Here is a 26,155-nt window from a genome sequence, read left to right as displayed (position 1 = left end):
AAGCAATAAAAAATACCAAAGGATTTGAGTTGCTCTTGAATTATGGTGGTAAATTAATTTTAATTTTATAAATGAATAAACTAAATAAAAAGAGAGATACCAAAGGGTTCTTGTGATAAAAAAAAAAATCAATAGCCTAGGAGATAAGCAATCAATCAAATTAGTAAAACTTGAAAATAAATTATCTTTTCAGTGTTAGAGAAAAGAATTTTGTTTGAAATTGAAGAGGTATTAACAACTTGGAAAAAGCCAAGAGTCTAGCGGCTCAAACGATTTTCTTGGCCACATCATCACGGTGAAGGCATGCCCATCCAACTTTGTCAAAAAAAAGTTTTGGTTGTAGAAGGTGCTGAAAAGAGGAAAGCGTAATTTTTGCTTCGACGGTAAATTTTTTTAAAGGTACGTAGCTGTGGTATGCCGTTAAAATAAATCGTTAATAAAAACATAAATATAAACTAAGCCTCATGCTTTAATTTATTTTAAGTTTATATTTCAGCAATTCAATTTCAAAAAGTTATGAAATTATCATTCAATTATTTCAAAATTTTTATTTTAAGTCATTAAATTATTTAAAAATTTTTATTTAAGTCTTTGAATTGTTAAATTATTTTTTAAAAAAAGTCTCACTAGTAAATTCTAAGTGATGATTTGAAGATCAATGCAGTGGACCAGCACCCATCGACAAGTAGAAGAGCATATTTTAGTTTCAAGTTGATTTGACGGTTAATTTTAGAGATCGAACAAAAAAGTTATTTGAATTTTGATAATTCATAAATTCATGACATTAAAAGTTGTTCTATAAAAAAATTGAACTACAGAAGAGAAGAGGGAAAAAATACTTTTAATTGATGCAGGTGGTACAAATAGAGAAGACCATGCATCCGTTATTTTAACAACCTAGTGACTTAAATGAAAACTTTCTAAAAATTCAACGATTGTTTTGTAACTTTTTGAAGTTGAGTGACTAAAACATAAACTTATTAATAGTTTAGTGACATTAGGTGTAGTTTATCCCAAATATAAAGAAGACATGTTTTTTTTTAATCATTTCTCAAGGTACCCATTAGAATGAGCTTGGAGTAGAGAAATGGATGGAAAACTTAAGGTTGATACAGGTGGTACAAATAACAGAGATGGTCATACAATAACAATTTTAACAATTAGTAAAATAAATAAAAATTTTCAAATGGTTCAGTAACAAAGTTGTAACTTTTTGAAGTTAAATGACTAAAATGTATACTTATTAATAGTTTAGTAACCCTAAGTGTAATTTACCCATAATATAAAGAAGATGTGATTAAAACATACACTTAATAACTAATCATACTCATTTTATATATTTATTTAGAATAGACAATGACCACAAATTTTAAAATTACTATATACTCAAGATGAAGATAAAACCCCAACTACTCATTAACATGAAAAAAAAAAAAGAAAAAAAAAACCTTTTATCATTAAACCTAACTTTGTGATTATGATGACATATTTCTTTAATTATTATAGGTGGCACAAAAAGAGGCAAAATAATGGGCAGCGGATTTTCATTCCTTTTGATGCTAGCTCAGCAAGTATGTCATCTAAACATTATAATAATAATATTATTTCTTATTATCTTCCTCTTAGTTTTATTTTTATTTTTATTTCTATTCAAAGTGTTTTCATTCATAAACCAAATCAAGAGAAAAAGATTATTAAAATCAAACGTGAGCCTTTAAAAATGAAAACAGATGAGATGAAGTTTGAATTTTGACAAAATAATAATAATCCCTACGAAACCACCTTGAAAATTCTGAACCTTGAAATATATTTACAAAGAACAAAAATAATTAAAAAAAAAAAAACACCCGCCGTAAGATTTCTAAGTTCTAACTAATAATATAACCTTATAAATATCACAAACCTCCAGTTTTCTTGCTACAGGATCAGCTTATTCCTCAACCCTCATACTGGTTTGATGGTTTTTGTTATTTTAGTTGCAAAACTCCTCACATTTTCTTGTCAATGTTCAAAGACAAAGAGTTTGATAACAAAAGGATACCGAACTTCTAATACTCCATTTTTTATTATTATTTTGTTTTGAATCATTGACTTGGGCTGGGGGGAACGTGAAAGTTTGGAAATCGTATTGGTCGGAGTTAGGATTTGGTGGTAATGGAGACCGGAGATATTCTTAAAGCGAGTAACAGTTTACGGGGAAGTTTACGAGCAGGAAGTTTGAGATCAGGAAGCTCTTCCGTATGGAGAAACAGTGCGGTGGACGTGTTTTCAAGGTCTTCTCGAGAAGAGGATGATGAAGAAGCTTTGAAGTGGGCTGCTATTGAGAGACTACCAACTGTTGCTCGTCTCAGGAAAGGTATATTGACTAGCTCTCAAGGTGGTGCCAATGAAATTGATATTGTTAACCTTGGATGGCAAGAAAGGAGGACTATACTAGAGAGGTTGGTTAAAGTTGCTGACGAAGATAATGAAAGGTTCTTGTGGAAGTTCAAGAACCGTATAGATAGGTATGAAGTTTTGCTGTTATTTTCTTTTTACTAGAAAAAAAAATGGAAAGAAGGTTTTGTTTTTTTTAACGATTCGAGGGAAAGACTTGAATGACACAAATGAAGACAGAGTTTGTCTAAATGAGATCCTGTTCTCGCGCATCCGTAATCATTTACATTCGATTTCTTTTTCTTCTAATTTTCAGGGTTGGCATCGAGCTTCCCACAATCGAAGTCAGATTTGAAAATATAAATATTGAAGCTGAAGCTTTTGTAGGAACCAATGCTTTGCCTTCATTCCTTAATTTCATTACTAGCATATTTGAGGTACCAACCTGGAGAATCATAACTAATTCATCATTTTACACCTTTTTGTTTAGGATTCTTATTAACCTTTTACTTTGTTTTGTGATTAAAGGGCTTGTTGATAAATATGGGTATTCTTTCTAGTAGAATGAAAAAGCTGACCATCCTCAAAGATGTCAGTGGTATGATTAAACCTGGCAGGTAAACTTGGTCATCTTTTTTCTCATCAAACACATGAATTTTTTCTTCTAAAATAAAAAGTTGGGCCATCCTGGAATTAATCAACGATTAATCTTTTCATGTACATATTGTAGGATGACATTGCTTTTGGGTCCTCCAAGTTCCGGAAAAACCACTCTCTTGTTGGCTCTGGCCGGGAAGCTTGATCCTGCTCTCCAAGTACTCTACAAAATTCACATCTTCCTTTCTATGCTTCTTGTTTTTTGCATTGTCTTCTGCCTTTGCTTTAGTGTCTAATTTGAAAGTGAAAATTCTGTTGCAGTTTTCGGGGTCTGTGACATACAATGGGCATACAATGAAGGAGTTCGTGCCTCAGAGAACTGCAGCCTATATCAGTCAATTCGATCTTCACCTAGGAGAAATGACCGTGAGAGAAACTTTGGCCTTTTCTGCAAGATGCCAAGGGGTTGGAACCCGATATGGTTAGTTTGATTGGTTTCTACCCCTTCTGAGTTTCTCTTTGGACATTTTGATGGAAATGTTATCACTTGTTTTATTATTTATTATTATGTAAATCTTCAAATAATTTATTTATTTATTTATTTACAGATATGTTGTCAGAGTTGTCAAGAAGAGAGAAACAAGCAAACATTAAACCTGATCCTGATATTGATGTCTTCATGAAGGTAAGAACCATGAGGCCATTGTAATGCTTAACATGAACATCTTATATACCTTTCTCCCAAACAGACTATCTTGTTTACATATTGAAAGGTGTCCTGCAAAATTATTAGTTGCTTATGTTCAAAGATAATATTCTCCCAAATATAATTGATTGAAAACCAAAAATATAATATAATTGGAAAGATTAAATTTATCTGACAGGAATCTTTATTATAAAGAATCCTGTATTCATCATGATTTACTTTTGTCATCTTTAACATTTCAGGCAATAGCAACAGAAGGGCAGGAAGCAAATGTAATCACTGATTATATTATGAAGGTAATGTTACAGAAACTGAATTATACTGAAAGCTATTCAAGAAGCACTAACAAATAAGTTCTTCACTTATTGAAAATCTTTGAAATAAATTTGGCAGATTTTAGGCCTGGATATATGTGCAGACACTTTGGTAGGAAATGAAATGTTGAGGGGCATATCTGGAGGACAAAGGAAGCGTGTCACAACAGGTCGTTCACGAAGTCAATTACACCATTTATTCCATTATCAGAGTAGATATTTTCTTATCATCAAAATCTAATTATGTCATTGTCAATGCAATTAGGTGAAATGCTGGTAGGACCAGCCAGAGCACTGTTTATGGATGAGATATCTACTGGTCTGGACAGCTCTACAACATTCCAAATTGTGAACTCCCTTAGGCAAACTGTTCATATTCTTAATGGAACTGCACTCATCTCCCTTCTACAGCCAGCTCCAGAGACTTACGATCTTTTTGATGACATTATTCTCCTTTCTGATAGCGTGATAGTATATCAGGGTCCTCGTGAACACGTGGTGAGCTTTTTCGAATCTATGGGCTTTAAGTGCCCTGAGAGAAAAGGTGTGGCTGATTTCTTGCAAGAGGTAAGTCTTGAAAAAGTTTTAATCCCCTGTTCAGACAGAGAAAGTTGCTCTTCTGTCACATTTAACATTGTTAATTGTAGGTTACATCAAGGAAAGATCAAATGCAGTATTGGGCACGTAAAGATCAACCTTACAGGTTTATCACGGCTAATGAATTTGCTGAGGCATTCCAAACTTTCCATGTGGGAATGAAACTTGGGGAGGAACTTGGAACTCCATTTGATAAAAAAAAGAGCCACCCAGCTGCTTTGACAACCAAAAAATATGGTGTTGGGAAGTGGGAGTTGCTAAAAGCTTGCATTGCAAGGGAATTTCTGTTGATGAGGAGAAACTCTTTTGTGTACATCTTCAAGTGTATACAAGTGCGTACTAAAATTTTTAAACTCTGTAGTGTGTTCTACAAATTATCGAGCTTTAAGGATATTGATTAACTCCTTTTTTACTTCATTTATTTTTTCTTTGTGCTACTAGCTCACAATAGTGTCCTGTATTACCATGACACTCTTTTTGAGGACTGAGATGGATCGAGATTCAGTTCAAGGAGGAAGGATCTATATGGGGGCCTTGTTTTTTGGTATGATTTTTATCATGTTCAATGGAATGCCTGAGCTTTCTATGACCATTACTAAGCTCCCTGTCTTTTACAAGCAAAGAGACCTCCTATTCTTTCCTCCGTGGGCCTATGCTTTACCGTCATGGATTCTGAAGATACCTATGACATTTATAGAAGTTTCTGTGTGGGTATTCATTACTTACTACGTTATCGGATATGATCCGAATGTTGAAAGGTAGAAAAAATAAATGACAGCACAAATATCTTATGAACTTTAATAGTAAAATACAAAGTTTCTTCCTATTAGCTCTGATTCAAATTGAGGTGGAAGTGATTTTTTTGGCACAGGTTCTTTAGACAGTACCTCCTCCTTGTTCTCATTAACCAGATGGCTTCCTCATTATTTCGGTTCATTGCATCAGCCGCTAGAAACATGATTGTAGCCAACACTTTTGGGACATTCGCTCTACTTGTACTTTTTGCATTAAGTGGCTTTATCCTGGCACGAGGTATAATAATGTGTCCAAAAAAAAAATTTCTTTTAATGAAAGTTAAGCTTTAAACAGTTTTTAAATACTTTTTATGTTCAATGCTGCAGACAAAATAAGGGGTTGGTGGATATGGGGTTACTGGATTTCGCCTTTGATGTATGGGCAAAATGCGCTGATGGTTAATGAGTTCCTTGGGCACCAGTGGAGTCGAGTAATGCTTTTGGAAGTTGAAATGTCTATAATTTGTGTTGTCTCTTAAAAATATGCTGATGTTTTTATGCTTGCTTTCATATTGAAGGTTCCTCCGGGCTCAAACGAATCGATAGGACTTCAAGTTTTAAAGTCTAGAAGTTTCTTCCATGAATCGTATTGGTATTGGCTCGGAGTAGGGGCGTTGGCTATATTTGTAGTATTGCTCAACGTTTTCTTTACTCTGGCTCTTACCTTTCTAAAGCGTGAGTATAGCTTACCTACTAAAATTTATGCCTCTTTGGTAGGGAGAGCTAATATTTTATTCTTTTTCTTCAAATAAATATGTAGCCTTTGAGAAGAATCGAGCTGTAATATCTGAAAAACCCGAAAGCAATGATCAAGCCAATGGTGTTGTTGGAAGCATTCAGTTAACAGACCGTGAAAAAAGCTCAAGTCATGTAAATAGATCTGGTACGGAAGGCTCATATATATTTGGATTGGTATGTTTGTGTACAAGCCATTGTATGTGCAACATTAATTTAATTGACATGCAGAGATCCAAGATGACATTCAAAGAAGCGCCTCCTCATCCAAGTCCTTTTCTTTGTCTGACGCAACTCTTAGGACCAATGGCAAAAAGAAAAAGGGAATGGTTCTTCCATTTGAGCCGCATTCTCTCACTTTTGAAGACATTTACTATTCTGTTGATATGCCACAGGTAACATAAGGTTCCATGTACAAAAGCCACATACGTTCAATTGTTCAGATATGTGAGAGTTCGTTGATTGAATTGAAATTTTGTAGGAAATGAAAGAACAAGGTATCACTGAAGATGATAGATTGGTGCTATTGAAGGGTATTAGTGGTGCATTCAGACCTGGTGTTCTCACAGCTCTAATGGGTGTTAGTGGTGCTGGTAAAACCACTCTAATGGATGTGCTTGCTGGCAGAAAAACTGGTGGTTATATCGAGGGGAACATTACAGTTTCAGGTTTCCCCAAGCAGCAAGAAACTTTTGCTCGAGTATCTGGATACTGTGAACAAAATGACATTCATTCTCCTCATGTCACCGTGTATGAATCTTTGCTTTATTCCGCTTGGCTACGATTATCCAATGACATTGATGCTGAAACCAGAAAGGTTATGACTTATGAAACCCTAAGCTGTTTCAAGTCTCTTATTTTACTTTGTTACATGCTACAGTTTTTAAGTCACTTTATCTAGGATGAAACCCAGAACAAAAGAGTCCAATAAAAACCACATATTTTCCTAGTGGATTATGTTGATGGTTTTATCTCAACATATGTTTTTCAGATGTTCATAGAAGAAGTCATGGAGCTTGTGGAACTGGATTCGTTAAGGCATGCCCTAGTTGGTTTACCCGGTGTAAACGGTTTATCAACAGAGCAGCGAAAGAGGCTTACGATTGCAGTTGAGCTTGTGGCAAACCCTTCTATCATTTTCATGGATGAGCCAACTTCAGGGCTTGATGCAAGGGCTGCTGCAATTGTTATGAGAACAGTTAGGAATACAGTGGACACTGGAAGAACAGTTGTGTGTACCATCCATCAACCAAGTATTGACATATTTGAAGCGTTTGACGAGGTGAAGAACATAAAAAGTTAAATTTCAAAAGGAGTGGCTTCATTTTTTGTTGGTTGTTTTTTTTGGAAGGATTATATGAAATAATGATATCACATCATCTCAATCTATTTTTTAATAGTGTTATGTCACATCAACATTTTTATTCTAAAAAAATCAATTCCAAATTGAAATTTTAAAATTGAGAATGAAAATCCTTATATGCATAAAACTATTAAAAATAGATAATATCTATGTTTTATACTGTCCTTTTTTCATTTATGTATGGCCTAACTAATATAAAACTGCAATGTAGCTATTCCTTATGAAACGTGGAGGACAGGAGATCTATGTGGGGCCACTAGGACACCATTCTAAATATCTTATCAGATACTTTGAGGTAAGAAGTAATGAAAGACAACAATTTTCAAAGTTCATCAACTTAATGCATTTCTCAGTTCGCATGAAAACTGCGTCTAACATTATGATGTCCATCTTCTGCAGGGAATTCAAGGTGTTAGCAAAATCAAAGATGGATACAATCCCGCAACTTGGATGTTGGAAGTTACCGCATCAGCGCAAGAGTTATCTTTAGGTGTTGATTTTGCTGATATCTACAAAAACTCAGACCTATACAGGTAACAAGCTAGCTAGGCACAACATTGCCCCAAAATAAATAAATAATCAAATTCAACTAATTACTTTAGTTTAGCATATATAAGACATATATGTGGATTATTTAAACTTGGCTACCTTGAATTTGCTACTGATGCATCATGTCATTTGTTCAGGAGAAACAAAGCTCTTATTGAAGATTTAAGCAAACCTGCTCCCGGTGCCAAGGAACTTTATTTCCCAACACAGTATTCTCAATCATTCTTGACGCAGTGCACAGCTTGTTTATGGAAGCAACACTGGTCATATTGGCGCAACCCACCGTATACTGCCGTAAGATTTCTCTTTACAACCGTCATAGCATTGATGTTTGGGACGCTGTTCTGGGACCTTGGGTCAAAAACGTAAGCAATAATTCAATTACAAAAGCTCAAGCTTCAATATTGGTTTTCATCAGTCAGCTTCATTATCTAATTGTCTCTGCATTGTAAAATTATAGGAAAAAAATACAAGATCTGTCCAATGCAATGGGTTCAATGTATGCTGCTGTTCTTTTCATCGGTATCCAGAACTCTTCATCTGTGCAGCCTGTTGTGTCAGTCGAAAGAACAGTCTTTTATAGAGAAAGAGCTGCTGGAATGTATTCTGCCATGCCATATGCCATTGCACAGGTAAATAATTTTCACATTTTGAAGAGTAGTTGAAATTGTTAAGAAAGTTGTATGCGCATTATAATTAACTCCATATTTTGCCATTGCAGGTCTTAGTAGAGATACCTTATATTTTTGTTCAAGCTTCTGTGTATGGCATTATAGTGTATTCTATGATTGGATTCGAATGGACCGCTACTAAGTTCTTTTGGTATCTCTTCTTCATGCTCTTCACCTTACTTTACTTCACCTACTATGGCATGATGGCTGTTGCTGTCACACCAAACCACCACATTGCAGCCATAGTATCCTCAGCATTCTATGGACTATGGAATGTCTTCTCGGGTTTCATCATCCCACGACCTGTAAGTGCTACTTTTATATAATTTGATCTCTCTTTTTTTTTCGATATAAAGAAGACCATAGCTTATAAACCAACAAGATTAAACCTGGGGTTTAGGTTACTGGTCTATTGTAGCATATATACACAAAAACTAACCTTATTTCCACTCTTTTCTATCATTCACCAATTACAGAGTATACCAGTATGGTGGAGATGGTACTATTGGATTTGTCCAGTATCTTGGACCTTGTATGGATTGTTTGTTTCACAATTTGGAGATATAAACGAACTGCTTGAAGATGGCAACAATGAGACGGTGAAGCAGTACTTGAGAAATAATTATGGTTTCAGGCATGATTACCTGGGATTAGTTGCTGCTGTGATTATGAGTTTCGCAGTTCTCTTTGGAACAATCTTTGCTGTGGCCATAAAGATGTTCAATTTCCAGAGACGATAGGTTTTTTTTGTAAATGTAGTGGTAAGATTTTTTTTTTTTTTAAATATAATTGAGGGAGGGATGGAACCCAAACTCTTATACCTGAAACATTTACTATTGGATCAAGAGGTTATTATTTAGAAACAAGTTTTAAAACTCCATGTTTTATTCTTGTAAAATCAATGCTTACTACCAGGTGCAAATTCTGTCATTGTAATAAAAGGTTTTTTCTTGTGTGTAACTATGAACCAATGTACACTTCTTTTTTAGATGTAAAAAGTTTATGGTCTGATTGCTTCTCTAGCCGGTGCAGATGAAACTTATTCGGCCCAAATACTTTGAACTTGGTTTGCAGATTTGGCCCAAACCCTCAAGCCTGCTTCCTTGAAATTTTTATGCTTTGATGTTACTCTCTGTAGTATTAGCTTCTTTCTTAATGAATATTACTTAAAATAATTCAAGACTCCAATGATCAACTCTAATTTAACGAAAATTTATCATTCGTTTTAATGGTTTATATTTCAAAGTTTTAAGGAAAACATTGTTATCTTTTTTTTTTTTTTTTACCCATTCATGGGGAAATTAAATGTTGAATAAAGAGGAGACTTTATTTTTGCTAAACCAGTAACAATATTTAAAACAAAAAAAAAATACTTCACCAGCAAGATATTGAAATATGTTTTTCTTAATAAATGTTTTGGATCACGGGTGTAGTTAGGAGATGGTGCTAACATGAAAATTTTTTCATTTAATTGCTTTGAAATTTTAAAAATTTAAATAAATAAAAGTAAAATTATATTTTGATTTTCTTAAAATATAAAAATTTAATTTAATTTTTAAAATTATAAATATACCTATTAAAATGATGAAATTATATTCTTATTATCGTAAAAATTATAATATAATTTCGACTCTCCTTTAAAAATTTGTTTTTTGACTTCGTCCGTGATAGAATTTTTTTTAGACCCATAAATGAATTAAGGATATGACAAATGTCATATTTACTTATATATTTATTAAATTTTCAATTTGTTTGTAGAGCGTAAAAAGCTAAATTAAAAAATTTAAATGTAGGGTTGAAACTTGTAATTTTAAGTAATCTCTTAACAACCAGAGCAATTGGTAGCTTTTACTTCGCATTTATAGGCTATGGTAGCCATTACCGACCTCTATGCTATTTATTTCTTACCAAAAATTACGCAATAGGTATCATTTATTATACAACTTAATATATAATTAATGAAATCTCGTCTCTTTTATACGTAATGTGGGATGACAAAGGAAAAAAAACCCACAGCCCACCCTCATAAATCTAAAATTTGTTAATATAATTAATTCCTTCTGTATATTCAAAGGATGACACGAAATTTTATCATGAACAAATTCTATATTTTACCTAACAAAAGAAAAAAAAGTAAATTATTAATGGTTTATCATTAAGAAAAAAGAAAAGTTAGAATTTATAACATTGATTTCAAGTTGGATTAAGGTCAAATAATTAATCGATTGATTATATATGTTTTTTTAATGTAATTGAAATAAGTTGGGCTCTAATTATAATCCATGGAAAATCAACCAAACTAACCACTTAGATTGATAAATGTAATTGATTAATATTGAAAAAATAGTATAAAATTAGTTAGTTTAATTGATTTTAATTTATTAATACTAGTCCCTATGTTGTACAAAATTGAAAATTATATAAACATGCGTTAACATGCGTTATGCCATACCATTAATCAATGAGAAAATATTCAATGTATTATTTGTGCATATTTTAAATTCAAAACTTTAAACCTTTAAATTTAAAATCGTATATTCGAAAGTACGATTAATGTTTAATTATATTTAAATAAATTTATTATTTAGTTATTACTCTTCCATATTTTTTAATTTAATATTATTCCTTAATCAATTTTCATTTAACCCTTTTTTTTTATTTTATCAATAATCAATTTTCATCCACATGAATAATTCAGTTGGCTCAAATGATAACAGGGACAGATACATAGAATTTTGGAAGGAATGTTTTAAGTTTGAAATTTCTGAACAGTAGTACTAGATTTCTAGTTCTAGCGATGAAGTTGGATCTTGAAACTTTTTAATAAATAACTCTAAACCAAGTACCAAAGTTGCAAACATTAACATATAATAGACGTAACATTAGTTTAGTGATTTCTAACGTTAGTAACAATTTGTATTGGTGATTGGCAATGAAGCGAAATGATCTTTATCAAGCAAGTAATAGTTTACGAGCAAACGGTTCTTCCAGATGGAGGGACACCGGTTACAATGTGTTCTCGAGATCTTTCAGACAAGAAGATGACGATGATGACGAAAAAGCATTGAAATGGGCAGCCATTGAAAGACTTCCAACATTTGCTCGCCTAAAGAAAGCTCTGTTGACCACCTCGCCTGGTGAGACAAGCGAAGTTGATGTGCCTAAACTTGGGCATGAAGAAAGGAAGAAATTGATGGATAGGTTGATTAAACATACTGAAAAGGACAATGAAAGTTTCTTGTTAAAGATCAGACAGCGAGTTGACAGGCAAGAAACTGTTCTTTTTGCTGTTCCATTAGCAATTTTCTTTTTCTCTCTCTCTTGGGTTGTTCTCAGTGTTTCTTGATATCTGACAGGGTTGGTATTGAAATTCCGAAGCTTGAAGTTAGATATGAACATTTAAAAGTTGAGGCAGAAGCCTATATAGGAAGCAGAGCATTACCTTCGTTTTTCAATTTCTTTATCAATAAACTAGAGGTTACTGTGGATTTCTTTTTCTATCGTTTTCTTTTAATAAAAGGGTTTGTTCTTGTTAGTCTTAACCTAGCTTCTTTTGGTTTTGAAGAGCATTTTGCATTGCCTGCATTTGCTTTCTAGTAGAAAGAAACAGTTGTCTATTCTTCGGGATGTAAGTGGAACCATTAGGCCATGCAGGTGAGAAGCGATGCCCTTTTCACATTACCTAGTTTTAAATTTTGGGTTTTAGTTCATTATACATTTGTTTATATATTATATGCAGAATGACATTGCTGTTGGGTCCTCCAAGTTCTGGAAAGACTACACTTTTGTTAGCGTTGGCAGGAAAGCTTAATCGTGACCTAAAGGTGAAAGTTCTAAACTCTTCTCTCAGATTTTAGCTATATGTGTTAGTATACTAGTTTTGATTAACATCTAAAGAAGCTTAAACATCTGTTACAGTTTTCAGGGAGGGTCACATACAATGGGCATGAAATGAAAGATTTTGTGCCACAGAGAATTGCTGCATACATTTGTCAAAATGATCTTCATCTCCCAGAATGGACAGTAAGAGAAACCATAGCCTTCTCTGCTAGATGCCAGGGTGTTGGGCCCAGTTATGGTTAGTTAAAGAGTATCCCAAGTTTTTTCTCCTTTTTTTTAATCAAGTTTTTAATCTGGTTTTTTTACGCATAAATAGGCACAAGGAAAGAGCAATAGGCCGGACCAACTTATATACATGCACGAGTTAAACAATTCTTGTTTTAAAATTTAACTAATCAACATGCTTGTGATTGCAGAGATGCTAGCAGAATTGGCAAGAAGGGAGAAAGCTGCAAATATTAAACCTGATCCTGATATTGATGCCTTCATGAAGGTAAGAAATTGACTTTTTACAACTGAACCGAATGCATATGTAGCCTAAATTTGGTTTCTTAGCATTTGGGATTTATATGAACAGAAAAAAGTGATGGGAAATTTTTGGGTTAAATAAATTATGGAAACTATTATCTTGGTTTGACATCAGTGTTGTGTGAATGAAATCAAGGCTTTGAAGGGTGGCTTATATTCTATTTTATTAGTTGTAACAATATTCTAATGTTCCAGGCAGCATCCATTGGGGATCAAGAAACAAGTGTACTCACAGATTACATTATTAAGGTATTGTGATTCAGATCAATAACCTAGACAATGGAAGTGAAGAAAAGAAACCCCTTTGCTTCATTCCTAATTACCTTGTTCCATGCTTGCAGATTTTGGGACTAGAAAATTGTGCAGATACCCTGGTGGGGAATGAAATGATTAGGGGTATCTCAGGAGGACAAAGGAAGCGAGTAACAACCGGTAAAGCGTTGGTCCACTAGATTCTAATTTTATCATGTGCACCACTTTAATTTCCAACGCCTTAGTACAATGCAAACTCTCTCTCTGTGGATTGTCTTATAGGTGAAATGTTGGCTGGACCAGCAAAACTGCTGCTCATGGATGAGATATCCACTGGCCTGGACAGTTCAACCACATACCAAATTGTCAAATCGCTGAGGCAAAAAGTTCACATTCTGAACGGAACTGCCTTCATTTCTCTCCTACAGCCAGCACCAGAGACTTTCGAACTCTTTGATGACATCGTTCTCTTGTCAGATGGCCAGATTGTGTACCAGGGTCCCCGTGAAAATGTGCTTGAGTTCTTCGAATCGATGGGTTTCAAATGTCCAGCAAGAAAGGGTGTTGCAGACTTCTTACAAGAAGTAAGAGTGCATGTTGCTTTTCTCTGTCAAAATTTTCATGCATCATCAGCAATCATAAATTCAGAGAATTAAGCTACAATGTTTATCAAATACCTTCCATTGTGCAGATAGTACTGTTCTTGTTATGGTATTTAAGGTGTGCACCACCGATAGAGCTGGGAGTGTCGTATATTTAATATTAGGCTTCATTTTCAGGTTACATCGAGGAAAGATCAGAGACAGTATTGGAATCAAACTGACAAGGCCTACAGTTTTGTCACGGTGGAAGAATTTGCGGTGGCATTCCAATCATTCCATGTGGGAAAAAGATTGCAGGATGATCTTGCAACTCCCTTCGATAAGAATCGAAGTGATCCTACTCTTTTGACGACCAAGAATTATGGTGTTAACAAAAGGGAGCTTCTCAAAGCTTGCTTCTCAAAAGAACTTTCGTTGATGAAGAGGAACTCCTTCATATACATCTTCAAGCTTATACAGGTAGGACTCGACAATGCAGTGTCTTTTTCTAGTCTTAATCTAGCACAGTTGATTAGGACTGGGGTTTTGTGTTTGTCGTGCTTGTAGCTTGTAGTGATGGCAGTGATAGGATCAACCGTCTTCCTGAGAACTGAAATGCATAAGAAGACTCCAACTGATGGGATAGTTCAGATGGGTGCTGTGTTCTTCTCTGTATTTATGTTCATGTTTAGTGGATTATCAGAGCTTGCCATGACTGGTCTTAGGCTTCCAGTCTTCTTCAAGCAAAGGGACAACTTGTTCTATCCTGCCTGGGTATATGCCCTCCCTACGTGGATCTTGAACATTCCTATATCATTCATCGAGGTTGCCCTCTGGGTGGTAGTCACCTATTACGCCATGGGCCTGGATCCTGATATTTTTAGGTAAACTGAAAGCAAAAGGAGAAGAATTATACTTATGACATAATAGGTTTGCATATTGCTTCTCATATGTCTTCATTCACCAGAACATAGCGTGTTGCAGGTTTTTGAAGCAGTTTCTTTTGCTGGTGCTAACGAACCAAATGTCTTCTGCGCTGTTTCGACTAGTTGCAGCATTGGGTAGGGAGATGACTGTTACTAACACATTATCTTCATTTTGTCTGCTTGTTCTTTTTGCAAATTGTGGATATGTCTTGTCTCAAGGTATAAGAAGCGAACAACTTTACTTTTACATACATGATAACATGTTAAGTTTTAACAATTAATATTGATGACTTTGTCTGTGTATGTCCCTGTAGATGAGGTTAGGAAATGGTGGATCTGGGCTTATTGGATATCACCTATGATGTACTCCCAGAATGCTATAGTAATTAATGAGTTCCTTGGAGAGAGCTGGAATCATGTACTTTCTTGAACTGGTTTTGTCATGTGAGCATTTCAGGGTGTGCCTTGGTGGATCAGTTGAGGGGGAATGTCAGGGTTAAGGCTGTCTACATTTGACTCTTGCCCAAACCCCACAATAATGAAGCCTCCTTGCACTTGGCTTACCCTTTTAACTCTATCCATTTGATCATCTGTTTGTCAGGTTATCAAGTAAAGCTAATTCCTAACTGACTTTCTGATATAGGTTCTCCCATTTACAACCGAAAAGCTAGGAGTTTTAGTTTTGAAGTCTCGCGGGTTCTTTTCAGAAGCCTACTGGTATTGGATAGGAGTTGGCGCATTGGTGGGATTCATATTAGTATTAAATTTCTTAAATACCCTGGCTCTCACTTATCTCAATCGTGAGTGTCTTTAATTCTCTACTCCAAGTCATTTAACTGATATATGTGTATGTACAAATAATGATGTGCTGACAATATGGTGCAGCCTTGGATGAAATCCAGAGGGTAAAATCAGAAGATCAAAACAATGAAGATGATGATAGAAATGGAGTAGATGCTCAGCTGCAGCACAAGGGAAGCAACACTGGTAATCAAACTTGGATGGATAATGGCATTGATAATAGTGTGTTTATATTTGCTCAGATTAGAATCAACATCAAGGATTGAACTTGTGTATTTATAATGTTGAAGCAAATGTCTTACAATCGGCACATTTTAATATCTAATGCCAAAATAATTAATTTTACAGACCTGTTGAGGACAGAAGCTGATCCGGATAAAATACAGTACAGGGAAAAGGGCATGATTCTTCCATTTCTGCAACACTGCATTACCTTTGAGAAGATTGTTTATGCAGTAGATATGCCTCAGGTGCACTTCAGATATGTTGTAGAATAGAGAAGATTATTTCTGAAGTAAAATGGTTATGAATAATAACAGTTAGAAATGAAATTTCAGGAAATGAAGGCCCAGGGAGTGACTGAAGATAGATTGGTGCTTTTGAGGGGGATAACCGGTGCTTTCAGGCCTGGTGTTCTCACTGCCCTGATGGGTGTTAGTGGATCTGGTAAAACCACTTTGATGGACGTACTGGCTGGTAGGAAAACTGGAGGGTACATTGAGGGAAGCATCAAAATTTCTGGGTTCCCGAAAAAGCAAGAAACATTTGCTCGTATATCTGGCTACTGTGAGCAAACTGACATCCATTCCCCTCATCTAACGGTCTATGAATCATTGCTTTACTCGGCTTGGCTCCGGTTATATCCTGAAGTGAATTCTGAAACCAGGAAGGTAGTATCCGAAAGCATGCTGTCAATATGTGCAGTTCCATTTACTCGTGATCTAAACCAATTGAGATTCTACAATTGTTTGCAGATGTTCGTTAAGGAAGTCATGGAACTCGTTGAACTGACCCCCTTGAGGCAAGCTTTAGTTGGATTGCCTTGTGTAAGCGGTTTGTCACTCGAGCAGCGCAAGAGGCTAACTATTGCGGTTGAGCTAGTTGCCAACCCTTCAATAATTTTTATGGATGAACCAACTTCAGGGCTTGATGCAAGAGCTGCTGCAATTGTTATGAGAACGGTTAGGAACACAGTAGACACTGGAAGAACAGTTGTATGTACCATCCATCAACCTGGCATTGATATATTTGAAGCTTTTGACGAGGTAAGAAATGTTAAAAGCTTCAAAGAAGTTCTTGTTCAATTATAACCAAGCTTGATTCGTGACCTACATCCATTGCAGCTATTGTTATTGAAGCAAGGGGGACAAGAGATATATGTAGGGCCATTGGGTCACAATTCATGTGACATGATAAAGTACTTTGAGGTAAACTTCAATGTTCAACAGAAAAAAAAATTTTAAATCAATCGTTCATGGTTGCTTGCTGATGATATACTTAAAAAGTTTGTTATTCAATCATCAAGGGAATTGAGGGAATCAGCAGAATAAAAGACGGCTATAACCCAGCAACTTGGATGTTAGAAGTTTCAACTCCGGAGCAGGAGATGGCTTTGGGGGTTGATTTTGCTGATTTATACGAAAGTTCAGAACTGCACAAGTAATTGAAAAGATGACAGTTTTGCATCTGAACATATTGCCATAGGATTTCAGCATAAAACAGTAGCCTGAACCTGTTTCATGTGATATGTTTCACAGGAGAAATAAAGCACTTATTGAACAATTGAACGTGCCTTCTCCTGGTTCAAAACAACTTCATTTCCCAAGTCGGTACTCGCGGTCATTCTTCTCGCAGTTCTTGGTTTGCTTATGGAAACAACGATGGTCATACTGGCGAAATACGTCATACACTGCCGTAAGATTTTTCTTCACCACTGTCATAGCCTTAATGTTTGGAACAATGTTCTGGAACGTTGGCTCCAAAAGGTAAACAACTACAGAAAACTAAACTCGAACCGATGTTGAAAGTTACGACCTTAAATTTCTTATTCCCTTTTTAAAATCTAATTGCTACATTTGAAAACCACAGAACAAGATATCAAGACCTCTTTAATTCAATGGGTTCTATGTATGCCGCTGTTCTCTTTCTTGGTGTCCAAAATGCTGCCAGTATACAACCAATAGTCCACATCGAGCGAACGGTCTTTTATAGGGAAAAAGCCGCTGGAATGTATTCACCTATGGCCTATGCTTTTGCACAGGTGAGAAATACCTGTGTCAGACATTATCCGATGCATTCCCTGACACTCGCGTAGCTTTTAGTATACGTTTGAGCATCGCTAAGTGATTTGACCATTTTATTTATCCCCAGGTTGTTGTGGAGCTACCATATATCTTAGTGCAAGCAGCGACTTATGGCATCATTGTGTATTCAATGATGGCATTCGAATGGAGTGCTGCTAAATTCTTATGGTACATATTCTTCATGTATTTCACATTGCTATACTTCACCTTCTTTGGCATGATGACCATGGCTATAACACCAAACTTCCACGTTGCTGCAATCATTTCCACTGCATTTTATGGGCTTTGGAATCTCTTCACAGGATTCATAGTCCCTCGCACGGTAATCCATTAAAGCTCAGCTCTTGGGGGGAATCCATATTATTGTTGTTTGCAAGCTTTTTCACTCTGCCGATGGTTAAATTTGCAGAGAATTCCGATATGGTGGAGGTGGAACTATTGGATTTGCCCGATGGCTTGGACTTTGTATGGATTGATAGTGTCACAGTATGGTGATGTAAAGGATGTCCTTGATGCAGGAGAAACCACTGAAGAGTTTCTGAAGAAATATTTTGGTTTCAGGCATGATTTTGTGGGCGTGGTTGCTGCTGTGATCGTTGGATGGGCATTGCTTTTCGCTTTTTTGTTTGCGGTATCCATCAAATTATTCAATTTTCAAAGGCGATAGGGAAGGCTTAATACGAGTTGGTTCCATTGATTTTTGTATAGGATTTCGATACCAAATACGAGGATATAGAAACATGGGTTCACTTAGTCTCTACTTATAACTATATTGCTTATTTACTCTCTCTGCATTTAATATATATTATTGGATAAACTCTACTCATGGTCAGTTTAAAATAGATTTTATACTTCTTTTTAATCATTCTAAATCTTATTTTTAATTTAATCGCTTTAATTAAAATAATTATGTAAATTAGTTATTATGATTAAAATTTATGTTTGTTATTAATGGATTGTTGACATGACACATTAATCCATTAAATAATTAATGCATGGCATTTTATTTTTACTTTTGATTAAAGCTTATAGATATTTTTTTGGAGAAAATATACTAATTAAAGAAACGTTCCTAAGCTTTAGTCAAAATTTTAAAAAATGTTTCATGTGTCGGTTATTCAATGAATTTATGTGCCATATCAGTAATCCGTTAATAACAAATAAATTATTTTAATTAAAATGAATAAATTAAAAAAATTACAATGACTGTAGATATAATTTATCCTATATTATTTTATAAGTTCAAGAAAAATATGTATTAATTGCAGTTTTTTATATGCATACCAGTATAGTAGTATCACAGGTCATTGGTTGACATTTTCCTAAAAGAGTATCGGAATGATTTTGTTAGATTTCACATGTGGGATTAATAAAGGGTAGATACTTTTAACTTATATTAACAACTCCGAAATATTTCATGTATGTTTTATTATTTATGAAAATAATTATTTTAAAGTTTATATTTATTTCTTTTAATATTATCATCTTTAAAATTTAAATTTAAATATTTGTACTGCATCACTATATTTATAATACATATAATATAAAATAATAAAATCAAAATCAAAATCATTCTATTATTGGAAGATATGATCAATGTTAAATGTAGTAAGACGAAGTAATCCCAAAAAAAGAATTTTTATATTTTATTATATGATCCATCAATAGTAAAATTAAAAAAAAAAGAAATGTTCAACCAGCATAGATATAACACATTCTATTGTAGGAAACTAATAAATAAATTAAATGAACAAACTTAAAATATTAAACCAATTTCTCATATGTTTATATATAAAATAAGATTTAAAACTAAAACAACCTTTATTTAAATCGAATAATTGACGATATTAGTCTTATGTTGACATAAATGTGGTCTTGATAAATTGTAGTTTATTCACAAATTAAATTGATAGTCGAAATTGCAGGGGCCGGGAATGGGAAAAAATTTATTTTAAGGTTTTTTATAGTTTATAAAATTTTAAATTAGAAGTGGTAAAATTATATTTTAGTTTTTTAAAAATTATAAAATTTAATTTAATCCTTTAAAAATTATAAAGATATAGACCATGATAAAATTACATTCTTACTATTGTAAAAGTATACAATTTAATTTCAACTCCCAAAAAATTTTCTGACCTTACTCGTGTTTCATTATTTAAAGTATTTAAATATTGGAAGGTTTGTTAAAAGTGATTTTAGGTAAAGTTGAAAATAATATTAAAGAGAAATATTCAGGCATTCCCTAATATCAAGCTTTAGTATTAAAATATTCATGCGTGATCCTATTTTTTAAAAGAGAAAAGGATTCAGTTTTATTAGAAAACAAATATCAAGCTTTAGTACTAAAATAGATTTAGAAATCTCCATCAAGAGGTCAGAATAAGGTTCCGATGTGAGACTTTGACGATCAAATCGGAAAAGAATGAGCGAATATGGATATTGAAATATAAAGAAAACGAAAGAAGAGGATTGGGTTTGCTTTACAATGGGTGGAGCTAAGAATCCATATGTTCACCATATTTCTCAAGTGATGGATATAAATCTTTTATTGGGATTAAATAACTGTAATTTTTTAAAAATATTTAAATTTTCAAAATAAAAAGTTATTATAAAGCTAAAAAATATAAAAATTATCAAAAAAGTAAAATAAACTATAAAATTATTAAAAGAAACTTATTTAAAAAACTGTAAAAGAATTATCAAAATTGTCGATTGTACATGTAATACGATGAAAGTATCACAAGTCATTGAGTATTAAAATGAAATGTATAAACTTTTGGAGGGATTAAATAATAATTTTATGATTGTATAAACTTAAAATTTATAATTTTAGAAGTTAAACTATAAATTTACCATTTTGGAGGGCCATAGTTGAATTATAAATATTTTGGGGTTTAATAAGAAATTTTATTATTGTATTAACTTCAAAAATATAACAATTTCTAGAAGACCTAAAAGGAAATTTATCCTTTGTGGGTCAAAGCACTTTTATTTTTCTAAATATGTCATCAATGAGTATATTCGTAAATAATTAATTTATTTAGTCATAATGAATACATATTAAATTAACATGTATGAACAGTGCTTTAATTTACAGGTTTTATTGTGCTTTATTCGTCATACACTTTACCCTGAGCACTTTAACTATAAATAGAAAAGTTTAACATATAATTTTTATAGGATTTAAGGTTTTTCTTATAAAATTATTTGATTACACAGTTATTAATCTAATGATTTAAGTTTCAGGGTTTATATAAATTAATTATCAAAATTATTTGATCTTTCCGGTGTGTTTTTTTATACTATGACTTTCTAAACTCTTTTATTTCTTTTTTGAGTTTAAGTAATGATAGAAAGAATCATGAATTTAATGCATAAATGATTCTTTTAAGTCTTGAAAGTATGCTTTGTGCCCGCCATTTATTGGATTTTGCACAATAGAATTTAGATTTAGATTCAAGATATTAGCTTGTTTTGATTCAAGAAGATATTTTAAATTAAGATTTTATAATTAAAAGGCAGCGCCTGTTGAATGGCCATGAAAAATGCCCCGTGTTTTGGCATAGCATACCTGCTATCTAACATTGATTCTTAATTCTTTTCTTGGGTCAACCCAAATTGGTATCAATATAGCCACTTTTTATAATGCATATATTCTTTTTTCCTTTTCTTTTTGATGTTAGAAGAGCTCTTTTTGTTTCCTTCGTCACCTTCACACCATGCAATTTCTCGTAAAAATAAAAAAGCAAAAGAAAGAGAATATATATATTCTTCTCAATATTAAGTGGGCTGAATAATTAATTGGATATTGATCTAGGGGCTGATCCCAAAATATCCAAGTTTTGTCCCCTTTTTTCCACGGTTTAATTTTAATTTTATATTATAGTTGTTTAAAAATGTATGTATGTAAATTAAAACAAAATATAGAAAACTAAAATGACAAAAATAAATAACAGTTCTGATTTTTATGTATCAAATTCGATATTATTATTTAAAGGGTTTCTAAGTTGTAAAATTTGTTCATCAATAAAGTGATGAGGTGGTATCTCATACACAAACTAAATATAACTGCAGAGTTTAACCAATTTTATGGTAAAAGAACTCCATCAATATAAACAGGTCAAGTAAGGATGCCATGGTGATTACGGCAGAAATATAAAGGGTGGAGGAATCCATTTCAAAGGAGAAGCTGGACCCTGACAATTGATATTTGAATTGTCTTAAATTCCAACTCTGTTGATGTTATTGTCGGAAGATTGCACAGCGACGACTACTACGAGCCGTTTGCGACGTGTTTTGAAATGAAATGTCGGCCGTGTGAATGGAGACGTCTCTTTGGCCGTATTTTTTGAGTCACACTCAAAAACCTTAAATACGAGGCACCCACTTGTGGGTGGATGAAAATGATAAACAAAATTTAAAAATATATGAAAAGAACATAAATAAAAATATGAGGAGGTTCATTTTAATTATAAAATTAAACTCCTTTGATTACAAGTGTAGGTTATACTTAAAACAGTTTTGACTTCTTTATTAAAAAATAAGTATATTAATTTTATATATTTCAAATTTGTAAATTAGTTCTCTCTTTAAATTTTATCGTTAAATGATGACGTTAAAATTAATTTAAATGGTTAATTACTAATTTAGTCCTTATACTATAGCTAAAATGTTAATTTGATTTTTTTAATTTTTATCAGCAATAATTCTAAAAATTTAAAAAACCTTAAAAATAAATATAAATTATTTAAATTTATGTTAAAAACTTCTTATCTTTTGTTTTGCTTAGCGGCGATGCCAGCCTCCGGGCTGGCTATCATTTGTCTTTTTCCTCTCCCATCAACTATTTCTTTCTTTCTTCTTCCATTCACTACACATGTCTTCTCTCTTTTCAGTTTACAGATTTATTTTGTGAGTATCTTTGTTATCTTCACAGTTTGTGATAGATAGATGACAATGCATGTCGTTTGCTAAAACACCACCGGCCACCATTAGTTTTTCTTGAAAAGTGGGTAGCTCTTCGTCGGCTTCTTAATTTGCTTCCGTTTTGAAGGTATTTCATAATAATTAATGATTTCACGTGTCAATTTGGACCCGTATTGTCTAAGTTTTATATGTTTTTTTGTTTGTTTTTCTATTGTTTAATAAGTCTTTAATTTTAGAAGTTTTTATCTACTCTTGTAGCACGTTTTTTAGTCTTGCTTACGTAAGTAATCTTAGTTTTACAATGATTTTGAGGATAATTTTGTTGTCGTCTTCTCTAGTTTGGTGAATGCTTGATCCTTTTGTTGATTTTTGCTTGCCTCTTTGGACCATCCGAGACTGATTTCTTTATCATATTAAATACTTGCAATCACTCTAGATACGTCGTGCTTGAGTCGTAACAATGTTAATTATTAACGTATCATAACGAGTGTTTACTAGTTTTTTCCTCTGAATTGTATGGTTACATTATTTTTTTCTCTGAATTATATAGTTTCATTCATTAAATGAATTAATGAATTTACCTTTAAAAAATATTACTTATAATTTTATAATGAATTATGATAATTGCATAATTTATCAATAATATAATTCTAAGATTTGAAAAGATTCACATAAATTTGTCATTATCTTTTACCTTAATTTTAAATTTTATTTTATCTTATTTTTATTTTATATGTAATAATTAATATTTGAAATTTCTATTAATAAATTAATTAAAATCATTTCATAAGCTTCCCTTTTCTTCAATATGATATTCGAGCCTTTTTCTAATGACATGGATTTCAATCTTGATTTATACTCTCTTTTTACCCTTTTACTCAAATGAGTATATTCTTACCATAATGGAGCTTATCCAATCCCAAAAAATGAACTTACTGACCACAAAAGCAAAAATTATGAAATATTTAAAAAATAATCTATAACATATATAGAAGTAAGAGTTTGAAAAAATTAAATTAACATTAAAATAATAATTTATTAATATTATTATGTGATAATAATAAAATAATATTAATTAACATGATAATATATTAATATGAAATTAATTAATTTCATCTCTTACAAATTCTTCCTCAAAAATAACCTAATATATTATCAATTAATAAAATTATAAATCTACAAAATCACTCAATATAATTAGATAAATTTAAAATAATAAAATTCAAGTTTTTTAATTACAAAATAATAAAATCGATCAATTAATAATTATTATTTTGTATTATTTGTGTTTTCTATTTTTTTAATCTATAAAATCAATAATATAATACAATACATATAAAAATAATTATAGTTATAATTATTTTATTAATAATGTATTCTTTATTTATAATCTATAATAATATATATATATATAAAAGCACGAGTTTTTAAAACTTCGAATCGATAATAATACATTTTATTGCTCATTATATTACTAAATTGACATTAAAAACATATTTGTTTTTATTTGTTTAAATTAACAATCATTTAATTAGTGCTATAATTGTATATCAATTAAAATTAAAATTTACCATTATAAATCACATTCAATAATATCATATCAATAATATTTTTTTATTTGTATAATAAAGTTTTTTTCATTTGAACTACACGATTGAGTATATTAATTAATTAATTAATTATTAGATTTTAAAAAATAATTATCATTTAATTAATGTTACAGTTATATATCAATTAAAATTAAGATTCACCATTATATATAACATTCAACATTAACCTTTTTCAAATAATTGCATCCAAAAATAATATCTGCATTATTTATGCAACTCCACAAGTATAAGATGAAGTTTAAAAGTTGAAGATGAAACATTTTAGTGCCAAGATCAAAATCATTTTTAAGATGGATCATATGTTTTTTTTTTTTCTCAACTCTGTTTTTATATCCATATGAATGCAATATTATAATGACAACATTTGTTTGTAGTTTTGATTCTATACTTTGCACTATGAACTTGGTGTGCACTGTGATTAGTCGAATCCAATTATTATTCGCTGTTTTCATCCGAAACTATGGGTTATTTGAGAAATGTCAAATGTGACTAGAAACAAAGGCTTTCAAAAGTTAAACTAGAAAGTGATTGTGCTGATATTGTCCAATTGGTAACATATGAGAATATGGTTATTAATATATGTTCAATTTGATTATATTTGGTACAATTTGAATTTATTTTTAATTAATAACATTATAATTTTATTTTTAACAGAAAAATATTTAAAATATAAAATGTTAAAAATAGTTTTAACATTACAATTAAAAAATTGAAATTATGTTATAACATAAAATTTAAAAATTAATAATTAATTTGATAATTTCAATACATATAAATTCAAAATTATTTTATATATTATTATGTTAAACATGAAAATTAAATCATACTCTAATAACAATTCTCAAACTAATTTTTATTTATGGAATTTAACTTTTAAAATATCTGCACAATAGATTTGTTGTTTTGCTTTTATTCAAACTCATAATAAATATTAAAGAAATCCATCTTTAATTATAAGAAATAAAATTATAAATGCATAAATGCATATAATACCGAAAACTAATAAATTATAAATAAGAGTGTAGAGTCTTTGCTTTGTTTATTTAGAGAGAATCGCTGCTTATTATTTTCTTTTTGGTGATATATAAAAAAAATTTTAAAATTACAAAATTGCTATTGAGTGAATGTAATACTCATATGCTTGTCTCTATCAATAAGGTAATAAATTCTCTCTAGAGGAACATCAAATACTTACATGTTAGCTTTTTCTATTAAAGTTTGTTTAGCTAAGTAATCCACAACCTAATTTTGTTTTCTCAGAATATATCATAAAATTCACTAATTTTCTTAAAATAAAATATTGTGAATGGTGAAGCGCTAGTTATTAATTAAATCGAGTGTGACTATAAAACCTATTGGAATCTATTAAATATTGCCTAAATTGCATTTAAATGCTCCACCACATGTATGAAATGTTCTTTCTCTCCTCACTTTTACATCCACTTATTCTTTTGTGGCCGACCTTGAATTTGTTGGTCTTTTATAATTAGTACAAAAACAATTAAATTGACAAAAAAAAGCTTCCATCTCTACGTTTTTCCATTACTTTTGGATGAATTATATGTTTGGGATCGAATTTCATTTTAATAGTCTAAATATAAGAAGGTATAGTTTAATTATAAATCTCAAGGAATTTTTGTTTTATTTTTGAAGGAATTAGTAGCACTTTGACATTACAAATTTTCC

General features: G+C 31.9%; 2 protein-coding genes across 2 annotated transcripts; both read left to right on the top strand.

Moving 5' to 3' along the window:
* Nucleotides 1-1,750: 1,750 nt before the first annotated feature.
* LOC108453765 (pleiotropic drug resistance protein 1-like) lies at nt 1,751-9,755 on the top strand. The gene is made up of 24 exons (XM_053027772.1): nt 1,751-2,507; nt 2,693-2,813; nt 2,905-2,993; nt 3,107-3,191; nt 3,295-3,454; nt 3,582-3,658; nt 3,922-3,975; nt 4,073-4,163; nt 4,259-4,560; nt 4,641-4,922; nt 5,032-5,348; nt 5,462-5,622; nt 5,712-5,815; nt 5,903-6,059; nt 6,145-6,267; nt 6,351-6,514; nt 6,601-6,936; nt 7,111-7,401; nt 7,694-7,777; nt 7,882-8,015; nt 8,169-8,396; nt 8,492-8,663; nt 8,753-9,007; nt 9,179-9,755. Exons 1-24 carry the CDS (start codon nt 2,155-2,157, stop codon nt 9,440-9,442), a joined length of 4,404 nt encoding a protein of 1,467 aa, XP_052883732.1. The 5' UTR covers nt 1,751-2,154; the 3' UTR covers nt 9,443-9,755.
* Nucleotides 9,756-11,279: 1,524 nt separating this feature from the next.
* LOC108451795 (pleiotropic drug resistance protein 1-like) lies at nt 11,280-18,773 on the top strand. The gene is made up of 24 exons (XM_017749478.2): nt 11,280-11,969; nt 12,059-12,179; nt 12,268-12,356; nt 12,442-12,526; nt 12,621-12,780; nt 12,959-13,035; nt 13,266-13,319; nt 13,412-13,502; nt 13,605-13,906; nt 14,102-14,383; nt 14,471-14,787; nt 14,888-15,048; nt 15,144-15,247; nt 15,473-15,629; nt 15,715-15,816; nt 15,979-16,100; nt 16,188-16,520; nt 16,605-16,895; nt 16,974-17,057; nt 17,156-17,289; nt 17,388-17,615; nt 17,719-17,890; nt 18,001-18,255; nt 18,343-18,773. The coding sequence occupies exons 1-24, from the start codon at nt 11,635-11,637 to the stop codon at nt 18,598-18,600; spliced, it is 4,314 nt and encodes a 1,437-aa protein (XP_017604967.1). The 5' UTR covers nt 11,280-11,634; the 3' UTR covers nt 18,601-18,773.
* Nucleotides 18,774-26,155: the final 7,382 nt, after the last annotated feature.

This window comes from Gossypium arboreum, chromosome 5 (genome assembly GCF_025698485.1).
Source record: "Gossypium arboreum isolate Shixiya-1 chromosome 5, ASM2569848v2, whole genome shotgun sequence".
In the NCBI taxonomy this organism is placed as follows: domain Eukaryota; kingdom Viridiplantae; phylum Streptophyta; class Magnoliopsida; order Malvales; family Malvaceae; genus Gossypium; species Gossypium arboreum.
The sequence above is the reverse complement of the archived record's forward strand: the minus strand, read 5'-3'. Positions and strand labels throughout refer to the sequence as shown.